General features: G+C 40.8%; 1 protein-coding gene across 3 annotated transcripts in view; it reads left to right on the forward strand.

Moving 5' to 3' along the window:
* ERAP1 (endoplasmic reticulum aminopeptidase 1) overlaps nucleotides 1-17,172 on the forward strand; it is a 39,445-nt gene that overhangs the window by 18,259 nt on the left and 4,014 nt on the right. For all 3 annotated transcript variants that reach the window (XM_004769945.3, XM_004769947.3, XM_004769946.3), the window contains exons 10-18: nucleotides 113-184; nucleotides 1,678-1,832; nucleotides 8,808-8,887; nucleotides 9,446-9,629; nucleotides 11,218-11,374; nucleotides 12,802-12,986; nucleotides 13,853-14,014; nucleotides 14,470-14,610; nucleotides 15,356-15,437. In XM_004769945.3, coding sequence (XP_004770002.1) covers nucleotides 113-184; nucleotides 1,678-1,832; nucleotides 8,808-8,887; nucleotides 9,446-9,629; nucleotides 11,218-11,374; nucleotides 12,802-12,986; nucleotides 13,853-14,014; nucleotides 14,470-14,610; nucleotides 15,356-15,437 — 1,218 coding nt within the window. The remainder of the gene's footprint in view (nucleotides 1-112; nucleotides 185-1,677; nucleotides 1,833-8,807; nucleotides 8,888-9,445; nucleotides 9,630-11,217; nucleotides 11,375-12,801; nucleotides 12,987-13,852; nucleotides 14,015-14,469; nucleotides 14,611-15,355; nucleotides 15,438-17,172) is intronic.

Here is a 17,172-nt window from a genome sequence, read left to right on the forward strand (position 1 = left end):
AGGCTTATTACCATGTTTTGTTTTGTTTTCTTACACCCTGTTAATCCTTCCGAGAAGAATCCTGACTGTTTTCTAGAGAACCGGGAATAACACATTCGGTTTGGGTTTTTAGATTTGCCCTACAGATGGCTCAGAAAGGACGGATGGCTTTTGCTCCAGGGGTCCTCATTCATCTTCAACCTCAGTAAGTTCTTGCAGCTGTATGTGGTACCCCGAAACACATGTGTTGACTCCGTGTTCTTTGAAGGAAGCCTCGGGGCCAACCTCTCCGAGGTCTTTCATTCTATCACCGTAACTCCACATAAGACTGTGGTTAGGGGCGCCTGGTTGGCGCAGTGGGTTAAAGCCGCTGCCTTCGGCTCAGGTCATGATCCCAGGGTCCTGGGATCGAGCCCCACATCGGGCTCTCTGCTCAGCGGGGAGCCTGCTTCCTCCTCTCTCTGTGCCTGCCTCTCTGCCTACTTGTGATCTCTGTCTGTCAAATAAATAAAATCTTAAAAAAAAAAAAAGACTGGTTAAACTGTAGCAGACTGACAGCCTTTTTACAGTTTTTTTATAGTTTTTTTTTTTTTTTTTTTTTTTTTTTACAGTTTTTACAGTTTCCCTGAAAAGCTGTCTATGCAAGGGTGTGGCATAGCGTTTGTGGGAAACATCTATCACTGGTACTAATTTGTTCAGCTTTGTTCTCTGGAAAGCCGTGAATTTATGACCTGTTCCTGTGGTAGACTGGGGCTGTGTCAGTCAGCCCATGTGGGTCACTCCCCTAACTTTTCATTCATGAAAAAACAAACGAGGGCAGCAGGCAATCTCGAGCACGTAAGCATTGGGCACGAGCTGAGCACTTGACTCCTTTACATCTCGGAGTGAGCCTGTGAGCTTAACTGATGGGGGTGTGAAATCCAAAAGCCTATGTTGGGTCAGTTGCAGAGTGGGGATTTGAATTTAGATCTAATTCACATTTTTTACTGCTGAGCTAGAAAGAATCCTTAATATTTGAGTCCCAAAATCACGTGAGTCTGTTTATCTGGACTTGTAGAGTTTTTTCATAGGAAGTGGAAGTTGAGTCTAGAGAGGCAGCTAAATTTTATTCACCCTATTGTCATTTTTGAGGTCTTTATGGCTTTTAGAGACTGCCTTACTCCGTGATCTCTAGATTTGTTATGTAGTATGTTTTATCGTTTGGCTCTTCAATATCCTTAGAAGCTTTTTTAGTATCTAAGAATAGATCAGTTTTTAAGACAGCTAAATGTGGACCGTCTTGATGTTAGCACTGGGAAGGACAGGCTAGTGGCTGAACATTGTCTCCCACCTTGCCTGTCTGAGCCAGCATTGTTACATGGTTGTTGAACACCTGACCCTTGGTCTCCCTTCCCTACTTCATTCATTCACTTGCCTGCTGGAGGCAGGGTGCCAAGCCCAAGGGATGCCCAGTAGAACCAGATACAGTACCTGCTGGGGAGCCTAGACCTACACAGATGGAGGAAGGGAATGGAAAGGCAAACAGTCAGTGCTCCGGTGAGAGTGCTACTGTGGGACACAGTGTGGGGAAGGGAGGAGGAGAAGGGGTGAGGAAAAGCTTCGAGGGACTTGTCAACAGGTCTTAGCCCAGGAGAGCAAGCCTGGGTTCTCCATTAGCATCGGGCGAGTGGTCACGTATCTGTTTTCTGTCGACCTCAGCACTGGCGACAGGAAGGCCTTGATGTAAAAACCATGATGAACACATGGACGCTGCAGAAGGGCTTTCCCCTGATAACCGTCACGGTGAGAGGGAGGAACGTGCACATGAGGCAGGAGCACTACACCAAAGGACCCGAGGACGCCGCAGAAACTGGGTAATGTTTCTGTTGTTGCCTTGGTAACACCTGCCTTGTGCGACAAAAATTCATTTTTCAGAGCATTCTCGTCTTGACCGCTAAAATATTTCAACTAAATCTCTGCATCCTCTGAAGTCGAGTTACACACCACCATCTTCCAAGAGGATAAATGTGGCTTTCAACCTTGGTTCTTCTCAGTAAAGCTGTTACTGTATCATTATTTTAACATTGCCATGTCCTGTAGTTGGATGGGTTGGTAATTCCGGGTTCTGACTGGAAACGAGCTCTACACGAGGCAACTGCCCCTGAAGGCCGATAGTGCCTGGCGTTTGGGTGAGTGGAGGACATAGACATGCGGGTGTTACCTGGGGCGTAGGGGGAACTGCGTTGGTTTTTGGAAGTCTGCGTTAGATCCTGGAGCCTGTTTGTCAGCTTTACCACTTCAGAAGGGCGTCACTGGAAAGCAGATTGTGCACCTTGACCGACCCAAATGGACAGTACTTCAATTTGTTTTGAAATAATTTCAGGGGCGCCTGGGTGGCTCAGTGGGTTAAGCCGCTGCCTTCGGCTCAGGTCATGATCTCAGGGTCCTGGGATCGAGCCCCGCATCGGGCTCTCTGCTCAGCGGGGAGCCTGCTTCCTCCTCTCTCTCTCTCTTCCTGCCTCTCCATCTACTTGTGATTTCTCTCTGTCAAATAAATAAAATCTTTAAAAAAGAAAAAAGAAAGAAAGAATTTCAGACTTAGAGGAGTTGTAAGAAGAGCACAAAGAATTCTCATGTATTCTTTACCCAGATACACATGTATGTTAACTTTTTACTACATTTACTTTATCATTCTCTCTCTCCCCTTCCCCCTCTTCCTCCCCTCTCTTTACATATAACCTGAACTATGTGTATAAAATGTAAAATAGAACCTTTCCACGTATAATCCAAAATATCAGTTAAAAATACACTCTTTAGGGCACCTGGGTGGCTCAGCTCAGTTGGTTAAGCGACTGCCCTCGGCCCAGGTCATGATCTTAGAGTCCCAGGATCAAGTCCCACATTGGGCTTCCTGATCAGTGGGGCTCTGTTTCTCCCTCTGACCCTACCTGCTTTCCTGCTTTCTCATTCTTTCTCTTTCAAATAAATAAAATCTTAAAAAAGAATGCTCTTTACCTTTTTATATGCTCTCTACATAGCATATATATTATTCATATATTATTGAAGTATAATTGACAAACAGTATCCCATTTCATATATAGTCATACTGATTCATTATTTTTACATTGCAAAATACCAATAAGTCTTATTACCATATGTAATATGGTAATAATTATTATTATATTTATTATATATATAATATATATTATTATTATTATTATAAATATTATTACATAATAAGTCATTACCATATGTAATATGGTAATAATGTAATAAGAAAATTATTACAGTATTACTAGGGCAGCTGGGTAGCTCAGTGGGTTAAGCCTCTGCCTTCAACTCAGGTCATGATCTCAGGATCCTGGGATTGAGTCCTGCATCAGGCTCTTTTCTCCTTGTAGAGTCTGCTTCCCCCCTTTCTCTGCCTGCCTCTCTGCCTACTTGTGATCTCTCTCTCTGTCAAAAAATAAATCTTTAAAAAAATTATTACAGGGGATGCCTGGTGGCTCTGTGGGTTAAAGCCTCTGCCTTCAGCTCAGGTCATGATCCCAGTGGGATCAAGCCCCACATTGGGCTCTCTGCTCCGCGGGGAGCCTGCTTCCTCCTCTCTGTCTCTGCCTGCCTCTCTGCCTACTTGTGATCTCTGTCTGTCAAATCAATCAATCAATCAATCTTTAAAAAAAATTATTACAGTATTGACTGTATTCCTTATGCTATACATTATATCCCATGACTTATTTTGAAACTGGAATTTGTAACTCTTAATCTCCTTTACCTACACCCTCACCACCCCGCACCACCCCCCACAACCAAGAGTTTGCTTCCTTTATCTATGAGTCTTTGTTTTGTTTTGTGTCTCAGATGACACGTAAGGGAGATCCTACGGTACTTGTTTCTATCTGTAGGAATTCTTTCACGTGGCATAATATCCTTTAGGCCCATCTCTGCTGTTGCAAATGGGAAGATTTCATTCTTTGTTTGGCTAACACTCTATTGTGCGTGTATGTACGTATGTGTATATATACATCTTTTTATCAACTTATCACTGGACACTTTGGTTGCTTCTATATCTTGCTATAGCTACACAATGCTGCATGAACATACAGGTTCATGCACCTCTTCAGAGGGGTGTTTTCATTTTCTTTGAATCAATACTCAGAAGAGGGATTGCTGGGTCATAGTGTAGTTCTACTTTTAATTTTTTAAGCAACCTACATACTATTTATGATAGTGACTGTACCAGTTTACACTCTAACCTTCAGGAAAACGGAGCCTTCCATTTCCTCAACATTCTTACCTATACTCGTCATTTTTCTTGTTTTTTATTGCTTTATTGTCTTTTCATCATGATGACTGTACTTGTGAATCCCCATTACCTATTTCACCCCCCCCCCCACCTCCCCTTTGGTAACCATCAGTTCTCTATGGTTGAGAGTCTGTTTCTGTTTCCCGGTTTCTCTTTTTGTCCTGGTTTGTTTTATTTCTTAAATTCCACGTAGGAGTGAGGCCATATGGTATTTTTGTCCTTCTCTGTCTTGTTTTACTTAGCATTATACTCTCCAGTTCCATCCATATCATTCCAAATGGCAAGACTTCGTTCTTTTTTATGGCTGAGTAATAGTCATTATATCTGTATATAATCCCACATCTCCTGTATCCATTCATCTGTTAATGGACACTTGGGCTGTCTCCATAATTTGGCTACTATAAGTAATGCTGCTGTAAATATCGTGGTGCATGTATCCCTCTGAATTAGTGTCTTCATATTTCTTGGGTGGATACGCAGTAGTGCTATTGCTGGATCATAGGGTAGCTCTATTGTTAATGTTTTCAGGAACCTCCGTACTATTTTCCCGCATGGCTGTACCAGTTTGCATTCTCACCACCAGTGCAGGAGGGCTCCCCTTTCTCTGCATCCTCACCAACACTTGTTTCTTGGGTTTTAATGTCAGCCATCCTGACAGATGGGAGGTGATATCTCATTGTAGTCTTGATTTGCATTTCCCTGATAAGTGATGTTGAACATTTTTTCATGTGTCTGTTGGCCATCTGGATGTCTTCTTTGGAGAAATGTCTGTTCATGGCTTCTGTCCATTTTTTAACTGGTTTCTTTGTTTTTTGGCTATTGAGTTTGATAAGTTCTATACATTTCGGATACTAACCTTTTATTGGATATGTCATTTGCAAATACCTTCTTTAGGCTGCACTTAAGCTTTGTTGATTATTTACTGTGCAGAAGCTTTTTATTTTGATGTAGTCTCCATAGTTTATTTTTTGTTTTCTTTCTCTTTGGTTCTTTGGTTTTCTTTCTTTCTCTTGCCTCAAGAGACTTATCTAGAAAAATGTATCAGAAATTACTGCCTGTGCCCTCTTTGAGGATTTTTATGGTTTCAAGACTCACATTTAGTCCTTTAATCCATGTTAAGGTTGTTTTTGTGTATGGTGAAAGAAGTGGTGTGGTCTCCTTCTTTTTCATGTAGCTGTCCAGTTTGCCAATATCATTTGTTGAAGAGCTTTTCCCCACTGTATACTGATTCCTGTTTTGTCAAAGATAAATATATGATCATGGGTTTGCTTCTGGGTTTTCTGTTCTATTGATCTATGTGTCTGTTTTTTATGCCAGTACCATACAGGTTTAATACTACCATTTTATAATATGACTTAAAATCTGGTGTTGTGGTACCTCCAGTTTTTTCTTTCTCAAGATGGCGTTGGCTATGTGGTTCCATACACATTTTAGAATTGTTCATTCAAGCTCTGTGAAAAATGCTGTTGGTATTTTGATAGGAATTGCATTAAATCTGTAGATTGTTTTGCGTGCCATAGCCATTTTAATGATACCTGTTCTTCTATTCCATGAGCATGGAGTATCTTTCCATTTCTTTGCATCATCTTAAATTGCTTTCATCAGTGTTTTATAGTTTTCAAAATAATAGGTCTTTCACATGTTAGGTTAAGTTTATGCCTAGATATTTTATTGTGTCTGGTGCAAATACAAGTAGGATTGTTAATTTCATGTTCTGCTGTTTCATGGTTAGTGTATAGGAATGCAACAGATTTCTGTACACTAAATTTGGATCCCACAACTTCACTAGACTCAGTTATCAGTTCTAGTAGTATTTTAGTAGAGTCTTGAGAGTTTTCTGTGTATGGTATCATGTCATCTTCACATAATGAGAACTTTATTTCTTCCTTACCAATTTGGATGCCCCCTCCTTTTTTTATGCTGTCTGATTGCTATGGCTAGGAATTCCAGTACTATGTTGATTAAAATTGGTGAGAGTGGACATCTTTCTCTTTTCTTGACCTTAGGGGAAAGCTCTCTTTTTCACCATTGAGTACAATGTTGATTGTGGTTTGCATATAAGGCCTTTATTATGTTGAGATATGTTTCCTCTAGACCTACGTTGCCGAGGTTTTTTTTTTTTTTTAAGTTTTTATTTATTTATTTGACAGACAGGGGCTTGGGGGATAGGAATGATTTTTTTTTTTTTAATGTAAGATTCGGTTTGCTAATGCCTTGTTAAGGATTTTTGCATCTATACTCATGAGAGATATTGGCCTGTACTTCTCTTTTTCATATTTCCTCCTGTGATCTTTCCTTTTCCTCTTATGACTCCTTAACATTTCTTATAAGGCTAGTTTGTGGTTCTTCTTAGTTCAGTGAACATCTTTATGACCATTATTTTGAACTCTTTATCAGGTAAATTACCTATTTCATTAGGGTTTTTCTTTTTCTGGGATTTTTTGGTTTTCTTTTGTTGGGAATATAATCCTTGGTGTCCTTAGTTTGTTTGACTTCTATTTCTGTGATTTACTGTTAGTTGTGTAGGTTGCGTGTGCCTAGTGGCTTTGGCTGGCCAGCTGAAGCCAGAGTGGGATGGGAGAGAAGTGTCCCAGGGCAAAGTGAACCAAGGCTGTTCTGGTGAGATGGTTGGAACTGGAGTATGCATGGGCTGGGGAGTTCTGAGACAATCTTTCCCTGGGCCACCCTGGAGAAATTGCTGAAGTTGGAGGAGATGGTGCAATGGTTGGAGGTCTAGAGCTGGAGTGGGAGCAGGTTCAGTCCATGGGGTCCCAGGTTGTCCTGCGCCAAGGCCACCATGGTAGGATGGCTGGGGCTTGACTGGGTATAAGCCAGGAGGGTCCCAGAGTACTCTTCTGGGGCCACTGCTGCAGGTTGACTGGAATTGGTATGGGCTAGGAGTCTTGGAATGGCTGGGGTGGCCCTACGCAACTGGCTAGAGTGAATGAACCCTGCCCCTGTCCACAATATCACAGTGGAGGGGGAATGTACACAGTGGTTCTCACCAGCGCCTATGACTTCAGAGAGAGTTCTAGCAGTTTGCCCACTGTTTGGTGGATGCTCTAGAGTTGGTCAGTGGATTTTCTTCACTTATAATCTAGTTATCCTCTAAATTGCATTATATTCATCACATCTCAAGGTGGGCAAGTCTGATAGGGGCCTTCGGTAATAGCCCTCCCTCATTACCTTGGGATGGAATTTCTGTTATCCTGGCTCTTTTTCTGCCTTCTGTGTGTGGTCCCTCTATCATTTATCATGCAGAAGCTATTCAATCAGCTCTTGATTCTTCTTCAAAAGGAATTGCTCTATATGTAGATATAGATTTGGCGTATCCACAGGGGAGGTGAGTTCGATGTCCTCCTATGCTGTCCTCCTGGATCCACAGAAGCGTATATATATATACATATATACATATATGCTTATATATATATATAATATAAATATATTTATATATATAATACAGATTTTATGTATTTTATGTATGTATATTGCACAATGTAATACATATATATATATATTTTACTACAGGTAAGTTGGAAACATGATGTTCTCTACTCTGAAATAGTTGTGTGATATTTCTATAAAAAATAAGAATATTCACCATGTAAGCACAATATAATATCAAAATTATGAAATAAAATTGATCTAATACTTTGATCCATAAACCTGACTTAACTTTTCCACCTTTCCTAATAACGTCTTCATAGCAAAAGAAAAAAGCTGCAGTTCAGGATTCAATATAGGCTCACATTGCATTGTCACACATGTTCAGTTGTATTTTTTTCTTCTTTTCCCGAAACTGTTCTTTAACATTTTTCTTCTTGCCCTTGATATTTTTGAAGAACACAGGCCAGTTCTGTTCTGTTCTGTTCTGTTCTCTTCTTTCTTTTTCCTTTTCCTTTTCTTCTTTTAATAGATTGTCCTCCAGTCTTTGTTTTCTGCTGTTTTTTCATGATGGGATTCAGGTTGTGCATCACTGACAGGAATTCCACTGAAGTGATACCCTATTCTTTTTAAGATTTTATTTATTTATTTGACAGACAGATCACAAGTAGTCAGAGAGGCAGGCAGAGAGAGGAGCAAGCAGGCTCCCTACTGAGCAAAGAGCTTGATGTGGGGCTCGATCCTAGGACCCTAGGATCATGACCTGAGCTGAAGGCAGAGGCTTAACCCGCTGAGCCACCCACGCACCCCTGTGATATTCTATTCTTAATAAATGTTGTAGGAGTCACAGGATGGCTATCTGTGCAATTTATAGGGGTCCAGGTCTTTAAGGGAGGACCTCTGAGCTCCAACCTCTACAGAGGGTGCTGAGGTTCACTGGAGCCCAAATTTCCAGCTCTACTGAAGAAGTCTGAGAAGAATGAACAGTGCTTGAACTGGTGCCCCTTGCAAAGCTGGAAAACAGGCTGGTGATATCTTGACCTCTTGGCTCTAATAGTTTTGGTACCATCATTAAAACTCGCCCGTGTGTGGCATATGATAGATGATTTAATAACTGTTTGTTGGTCTGAATCAACAAATAATCTGTCCTTTCTCTAAGGTACCTGTGGCATGTTCCACTGACATTCATCACTAGCGAATCAAACTCAGTCCAAAGATTTTTGCTGAAGACAAAAACAGGTAACTGATCGTAGAAATAACTACGTTAAATACGGAAGAAACTGGAAATGTGTAAGACTTGCTAAGTTTGTTTTACTGTTGATCATGATTAAAACAGAAGGATCAGGTCAATCTTTATATTAAGCAAATTGTTGGCTTTCAATTTCTAGTAAAGAAAGGATTGAAAATATTCTCTGGTAGCAAAAAAGAAAGCCAGTGTCTTGCCAGGTGGAGAATAAAGCATCTGAGTTATATATGTTGAGAGGGAGGGATTACGAGTGAAAATTCCCCTTTTTGAACCCTGCTGGATCATATCATGTGTATGGCCTAAAGTATGGCTGTATTCTCATAGATCTATAAATCTCAAAATATTGGTGGTCTAAAGCTAGTGCTGGCCTTTGCCTATTAGAATGGACTTTTCTGTTTTCTGAAAGAAATGTGTCCAAAAGGAAACTCATTTCAGTATTAAAATTGTTCAATATTAAACTTGCCTTTAGTTTCTTTGTCCAGTCTCTGATCAGAAAAGCTTTCATGAGCCAAGACAGAAAATGGAGCTCTGATGTATTTTATTTGCTCTAGATGTGCTCATCCTCCCAGAAGAGGTAGAATGGATCAAATTTAATGTTGGAATGAATGGCTATTACATTGTGCATTATGAAGATGATGGATGGGATTCTTTGACTGGCCTTTTAAAAGGAGCACACACAACAATCAGCAGCAATGATCGGGCCAGTCTTATCAACAATGCGTTTCAGCTCGTCAGGTAATGACAGACTCCTCAAGGTCTTGGTTTATTTCTAAAAGCCGCTATTAGCATTCAAACGCTTGATTTCTAAAGACAAAAATGATTGCTTGCTCGTAAGAAGCTAGATGGTGTTTTCTCCTAAGTTCTTAAATTCCAAGGTTGCGTCTAGTCTTAGGATTAACCAACCATGTGTCTGTGTCTTAGAGTAAAGCTAAAGCAAGAAACCTGTATTTTAATGTTGCTAACTAACGACATAGATCAGACTGATGCAAACGTATAGAAAACCAGGAGACCAGCCTTGCGGAGAAGCTTCTGGTCCCTAAAGCCTTGTCTCGTAGCTTTTCTGGCCCTGCTGAAGCTTAGGAGGTTTCTGCCCTGGTGGGTCTTTCCCATTTTTAAAACCTTCTTAGAAGACTACGTGGGTTAGTACCCAGTTGTTTGCATTTGTGTCTGGGGTTAACCCAGATTTCTCCCCCCAGTTCTCAAACTAGATACCTGAATTTCATGGAAGGTTTCTGGAATAAAGCTTAGAAAATGTGGCGCAGCCACATGATGTTGGAGTTGTTAAGGATAGTGTTCATTCTTTTTATTTTTTTGCCTTATGTCCATGGTTTTTAAGGAAATGGTTCTTAAGCCTGAAACTCAAATTTGCTCAGTATTTAGGCAGAGCTGCAGTCCCCAGAGGAGTCACGCAGGTGGGAAGACCTGATTCTGTAATTCTCATTTCCCATGTCCCTTTGCTCTAAATTTTGAGTTCATTTGTTGGACCTCTCAGGGTGGCCAAAGGCAATGGGGGATAAAGATAGAAGTGGTTTTTCTAGTTGTTTCTGCCTACCTGAGACTATTTCCCTCTGTAATATTGCTGAATTCTTGGAGGATTTGCACTTAATATATACCCTGCCACTAAGATTTTGGACACCTGCCCTCCATAATGAAGGTTTGTTTTTTTTTTTAAGATTTTTAAAATTTATTTCATAATGGAGGAATTTATCTATGTTCACTTTCTTTTTGAAATGGAGACAAGAATGTGTTTAATGCAGATGCTCAGACTTTTGACTGGGTGGCAATCTCTCTAAGATGACTGATTTTGATAAAAATCACTATCTTACTCTGGTTGTTGAGCCCCCTGTCTGTTGTTTCTCAGAGGGTCAGATGCTGATCTGTCTCCATTTTGTCTTCACCAAGAGTTAGCACTGGCTATATTATTATTCAAGAAACTTCCTCCACAGTGGTAAATAAGCCAGTGCTATGTGTGAAAGAAAAGACACTTATATAAAGGCCCCGTTAATAAGGCAGCATTTATATCTGATTGAATGTTTCACTGGAAGATTAAAGTATCTTTTAGGGGTGCCTGGGTGGCTCAGTGGATTAAAGCCTCCGCCTTCGGCTCAGGTCATGATCTCAGGGTCCTGGGATCGAGCCCCGCATCGAGCTCTCTGCTCAGCAGGGAGCCTGCTTCCTCCTCCTCTCTCTCTCTCTCTGCCTACCTGTGATCTCTGTCAAATAAAATAAATAAAATCTTTTTTTTTTTTTAAGTATCTTTTGAAACAAAAAGTTGACTTCCTGATTTTTGTTTAAACTGCTAACCATGGTTTCTCTTGACCAGCAATGGAAAGCTATCAATTGAAAAAGCCTTGGATTTAGCCCTGTACTTGAGACGTGAAACTGAAATTATGCCGGTCTTCCAAGGTTTGAACGAGCTGATACCTATGTATAAGTTGATGGAGAAAAGAGATATGAAGGAAGTGGAAAATCAGTTCAAGGTAGAAGCCTTCGATAAATTGAATACTTACATACTGCTTTGCTTTTGTGTGGGTGTGGGAAAGCATCCTTACCATTGTGTATATGGGTATATCTCTAGAAAGTACATCAGAATTAGTATTCGGATTAAATAGCAAAGATTTGGGTTTCATCCTGACACGAAAGACAGAGCACAGTAAGAATCAATACTTAAGTTTTATGGATTTGTTATTCCCTTCTTTTTGCAAATCCTTTATTTCATTTTACTTGTCTTTTGAGGTTTACTATTTAGTTTTTATTATATTCCAGTTAACATATACTGTATTATTAGTTTCAGGGGTAGCACTTAGTGATTCATTGGCTGCATAGAACACCCAGTGCTCATTCCATCACATGCCTTCCTTAGTACCCATCACCCAGTTACCCCGTCTCCCCATCCCCTTCCCCTCCAGCAGCCCTCAGTGTGTTTCCTGTAGTTCAGAGTCTCTTATAATTTGCCTCCCTGTTTGTACCTTTTATTTTTCCTTCCTTTCCCCGATACTCCTCTGTTTTTGTTTCTTTAATTCCACATATGAGTAAAATCATATAGTATTTGTCTTTGACTTTTTTCACTTACCATCACACCCCGTATTTGGAGCCACATCATTGCAAATGGAAAGGTTTCATTCTTTTTGATGGCTGAGTAATATGACACACACACACACACACACACACACACACACACACACCCCACATCTTCTTTATCCATTCATCTGTCAATGGAGTTCTGGGCTTTTCCCATATTTTCACTCTTGTGGACATTGCTGCTATAATATTGGGGTGTAGAGGCCTCTTAGAATCACTCTCTATCCTTTGGATAAATACCCAGGAGTGCAATTGCGGGGTCATAGCTCTATTTTCAACTTTTTGAGGAACCTCCATGCTGTTTTCCAGAGTGGCTGCACCAGCTTGCATTCCCACCAACAGTGTAGGAGGGTTCCCCTTTCTCCGCATCCTTCACAACATCTGTTGTTTCCTGACTTGTTTAATTTCAGCCATTCTGACTGGTGTGAGGTGGTATCTCATTTTGATGGTTACTCTTAAGATACTCCATGACTCAGGTACTTGAGGAAGAGGGACAAAATCGTTTTTGGCAAAATGTTATGAAGTCCTATTGTATGATTTGCTCTCAAACTTTAGTTCTATAAACCTGGTTTCAGAAGTGGCAGTTCATCACAATTTTTAAATCGGTAAAGGTATATTTATAAAAGATGCTTATGCAAATAGTAAAATCATGATTTTCTTGTTTTGCCTCCTTTTATAAATAAATATAAATAGAATCATGTGGTTTAAAAAAAAAGAGTTGGATCCCACTTTACCAATTAATCCCCACCCCCTGTGGGTATATCAACTCGTCTAAAATACAGGGCAGCCCAGGACAGTACTGGTGACACGTGTGGCTTTCCCACAGGCCTTTCTCATCAGGCTGCTGAGGGACCTCATCGATAAGCAGACGTGGACAGATGAGGGCTCCGTCTCGCAGCGAATGCTGCGGACTGAGCTGCTCCTACTTGCCTGTGTGCGCAAGTATCAGCCCTGCGTGCAGAGGGCAGAAGCCTATTTCAGAGAGTGGAAGGAAGCAGATGGAAATCTGAGGTCAGTGCTTACCAAACAATGAGTCTGTTCCTGTAAAGGCTATCTTTTCTGTTTTTCATCGTCAGTGCTAGATGTTGGGAGAAAAAAACAAGTAGAGCCAAACCTCCCATGCTGTACTTCTTGGGAAAATAAATTGCTTCTTGAGATTTTTCTGTGTATCTCTCAACTTTCTGTTTTAAGAATGCTAGGAGGGAAATTCTATATATAAAAATCAAATATCTGGAGAGTTAAAGTGGGATCAGAATGATTTCCGTCTAATGGAGGTAAAGACCACAAGTGAAACAGCTGTCCTAGAGAGGAACACTGGCAGTGCATGCACGCCACAACAGTAGCTTCGTTGGGCTTCCAAAGTCCCTGTGTAGTAGTTGCTGACACCATTGAAGCAAAGTAGGGTCTTCCTGTATTTAGAATTTATTCTTGAACTTTAATATTTGGAGCTTAAATCTCTCTAGGAGATATTAAGCCAACAATCTACATGGCTCCATTTAAAGAAAAACCTGCAAACAGTGGTCCTATTGGATTCCTGACTTTTGTTCATGGACTACATCTTGAGTCTACTTTGAATTTCTTTTGGCCTGAGAAGTGACCGTCTGTCCTGTTCCCCAGCATCATGGTGTTATATATGTAGGTATTTATCAAAGTGGCTTTTCCCATTATGGTTTTGAGAAGGGTACTTAAAACCTAATTGTAGATACTTCCTTGTGCCTCTCCCATAAAATCTGAAGAAAGAGGTAATTTTTGTTTATATTTCCAGGCATGTTGCTCCACTCACTGGGCCAGTTTATTAGTTTGTCATTCGTCATCACTCTACATCCAGACACACTTCCTGCCTCTCAGACTCTCACCAGCGATGTTCTTTCCCACAGCCTGCCCAGCGATGTGACCTTGGCAGTGTTTGCTGTGGGGGTCCAGAACACTGAAGGATGGGATTTTCTTTATAGAAAATATCAGTCATCTTTGTCTACTTCCGAGAAAAATAAAATAGAATTTGCCCTCAGTATTAGCCAAGATAAGAACAAGCTTCAGTGGTGAGTAATTCATTCATGTTCACGTGGCCAAGAGGAATTAAATGAGCTCAGATCCTTCCGACATCTCTTTGTTCTCTTGGCTGGGAACTGCCTTTTCTGCTGGGAACATTTATTCAAGTGGGCATATGTGTAATGAGTGTGGTCATTGATTAGGGGAGAGGCAGGTGTTAGGAAAAATATTTAAAGGGATATATATTTGTGTCTCTTTAATATGTTTAGAAACACATATGGCAAAGGCCTTTCTTCAGTTGTCTTATTAACAAACGAGAATACATGAGCATGGGTGTTGGAAACATTATTTAAATGTGAGTTTTTATTATGGAGCTATAGCAACTATCTTGTGCTTATTATGGACAGATGGGCTTTTTTTTCTGTCACACATGATTTTACTAAAGAAATTCATAACTTTTCTAGGGACTTCTCATTGTTAACATTTCATCTCTTAATCGTTCTAGGCTACTAGATGAAAGTTTTAAGGGAGATGTAATAAAAATTCAAGAGTTTCCATATATTCTTGGAGCTGTCGGCAGGAACCCGGTGGGATATCCATTGGCCTGGCAGTTTCTGAGGGAAAATTGGGATAAACTGATAGAAAAGTAAGTAGTGTCAAAACTTGTGCTGTGCCTAGAGCGGTCCATGAACCTGCATGTGTTTTAGCTTTGTTTGTTAAACAACAGTTAAAGTCTAGACGGATTTTTTTGATTGAAGAGAGCAAGTAGAGGTACTTAAAAAACTCTTCTTAGGAAATACAACACTTAAATTTAGTGCTAATGAATCTGGATAGTCCAGTGTTCCAGTCCATCTGGAATAATCCTTTTCCACACCCACGGACCAATCTCAAGGCCTCCTGTGCGCAGTTCACCCCAAACCGTGGGTTAGCACTTCGGCTTGTTTGTCTGTGCTCTTGCCTTGCTCTTGGAGCACTTACGAAGCCTCTACCACTTTCTTTTGGGTACTGAGTCATTTACTCAGCAGTAGGTGTATTTTTTTACAACTACATCTTAACACTTTTGAGGGTAGAGATCATGTCATGGATTTTTCATGCCTAAGCAGTTTCTCGTTAAATACTGTAAGCACATAAGGTGCTTAAAAACACATGCTGAGGGGTGCCTGGGTGGCTCAGTCACCTCAATCCTCTGCCTTTGGCTCAGGTCTTGATCCCAGGGTTCTGGAATCGAGCCCTGGGTCAAGCTCCCTGCACAGTGGGAAGTCTGCTTGTCCCTCTCCCTCTGCCTGCCTCTGCCTACTTGTGCTCTCTCTCTGTCAAATAAATAAATTAAACAAACCACAAGTCGAATGAATCAATATTTTATGATACATCTTGACGATTTCCATTTCCAGGTTTGAACTTGGCTCAACTTCCCTAACCCATATGGTCATCCGAACGACAAGCCAGTTCTCCACAAGAGCACGGCTTGAAGAGGTAAAGAAAACTTAAATTTAAGCAACAATTAGCTAATAAATATGGGGTAGACAAAATAAGGGTGTGATGAGTTAGGAATGGATTTTGTCACTTAGTAGATATTCTTTTTGGATGCTCTGGTAACCAAAATTACTTACAAATGAACTATTGAAACCTATGCACTTCCCCAAACATCACAATAAGAAGCTTGGCTCTGCCATTACAAACCTTTGGGCTTAAGAAATTACTGGAGACATTTAATTCTGTATTTCTTAGGATATTAAAAGTGATCATTAGAGGTGTACATGACCTACATGATCATCTAGCATATTATGAATGAGGCAGGTCTGGAATCTTGGCTCTCTGCTATCTAGGTTCAGGATTTCTTGTTACTTATTTATATGCATTTTGAGAAATAATTTTAGGCAACTTACAAGGTCCATATATAAAAGAAAAGTGAAATAACAAGAAGCTGCATGATTGACAGAGGTAACTGTATCAGGGATTTATGCTGAGGATAATTTATTTCCATTGAACCCTAAATACAGCAAAGGTTCCTAGCAGTCAGGAAAAAAATGAGAAAACAGTATACGTCATTCTCATTGTCTAGGAAGAGGGAAGGAACCACAGAACATAAGTTTCCCACAAAAGCAGACTCTTCACTCAGTCCTAAACTTTGAGGAATTTGATGTCAAGGTCATTGATGTGCCCCTTCTATAAAAATGTTTCCAAAGGCATAGAAAAATTTTACAAGGCTTTTAAAAATAGGTTGCACATAAATAAAAGCTGAGAGCCTAATACTGATCTTTTTAGGAAAACTTCCATTGTATGTTCTGGTTACACCATGATAGAGCTTGATATGGGGAGAATGCTTTGAAAATGAGTAAGAAATGTCCCATCCCTTCTCTCTAGTTTTCATGCAGGCTTGTCAAATTAACTGGCACATAATCCAAGGTTGAATTCGAGTGAGCAGAGCTATTCTGCGTGATGATGGGGACCGTCAGGAGGTAGGGGTAGTTAAGACAGTTGTCCATAACCCGAATCTGTAGCAACAAAACATTTCATTTAGTCAGTTGCTCATTCCTTTGTTTTCTCAGTAGTTCTCTAAAGATACATTTTTACTGTAAGGCTGATGTGGATTTAGGTTCTAGGGCTATGGCAAGGAACAGAGTAGACAAAGCCTTTGTCCTCATGGAGCTTAAATTCTGCTGGGGGAATAAGTTATACAGTGACCTACGTCGGGCTATGTGCTCAGAAGATGAATGAGGCAAGGTAAGGCGAGTGTGACGGGATAAGAACTTTGTTTTACGGGATGGTGAGGAGACTTTTGAGCAGGGACTGAAGGAGATGCAGGTGTGTGTTGTGTGTGAAAGGCCTGAGATATATATAGGGCATGGAAGTGATAAAAGCCCGGATGTCATCAGCAGGGAGAACGTTCTCCTGTGTAGGAGTCAGCCCGGAAGCCTTCTTGGCCTCCACATCCATGTCATCCCGGAGCCTGCCTGGCTCTGCTCCCAGCATCTCTATTGTATCTGTGCACTCGGCTGCAGTTACTCCACCCTAGGCCTCTCTCCGCTCTTATCTGGCCCACGACCAGAGCCACCTGCCTGGCTTCCCACTTGGCCAACACTAGACCATTTTCCACATTTAAATCTGAAAATCAGCCCATGACTGATCCTTCCTTGAAACTTGACCTGTGGCTATCTTGGAATAAATGCCAGACCTTCCCTCCCCACATGCACGCAACCATGGTGCC

Source organism: Mustela putorius, unplaced genomic scaffold (genome assembly GCF_011764305.1).
Source record: "Mustela putorius furo isolate JIRA1106 unplaced genomic scaffold, ASM1176430v1.1 tig00537350_pilon_pilon_pilon, whole genome shotgun sequence".
NCBI lineage: Eukaryota > Metazoa > Chordata > Mammalia > Carnivora > Mustelidae > Mustela > Mustela putorius.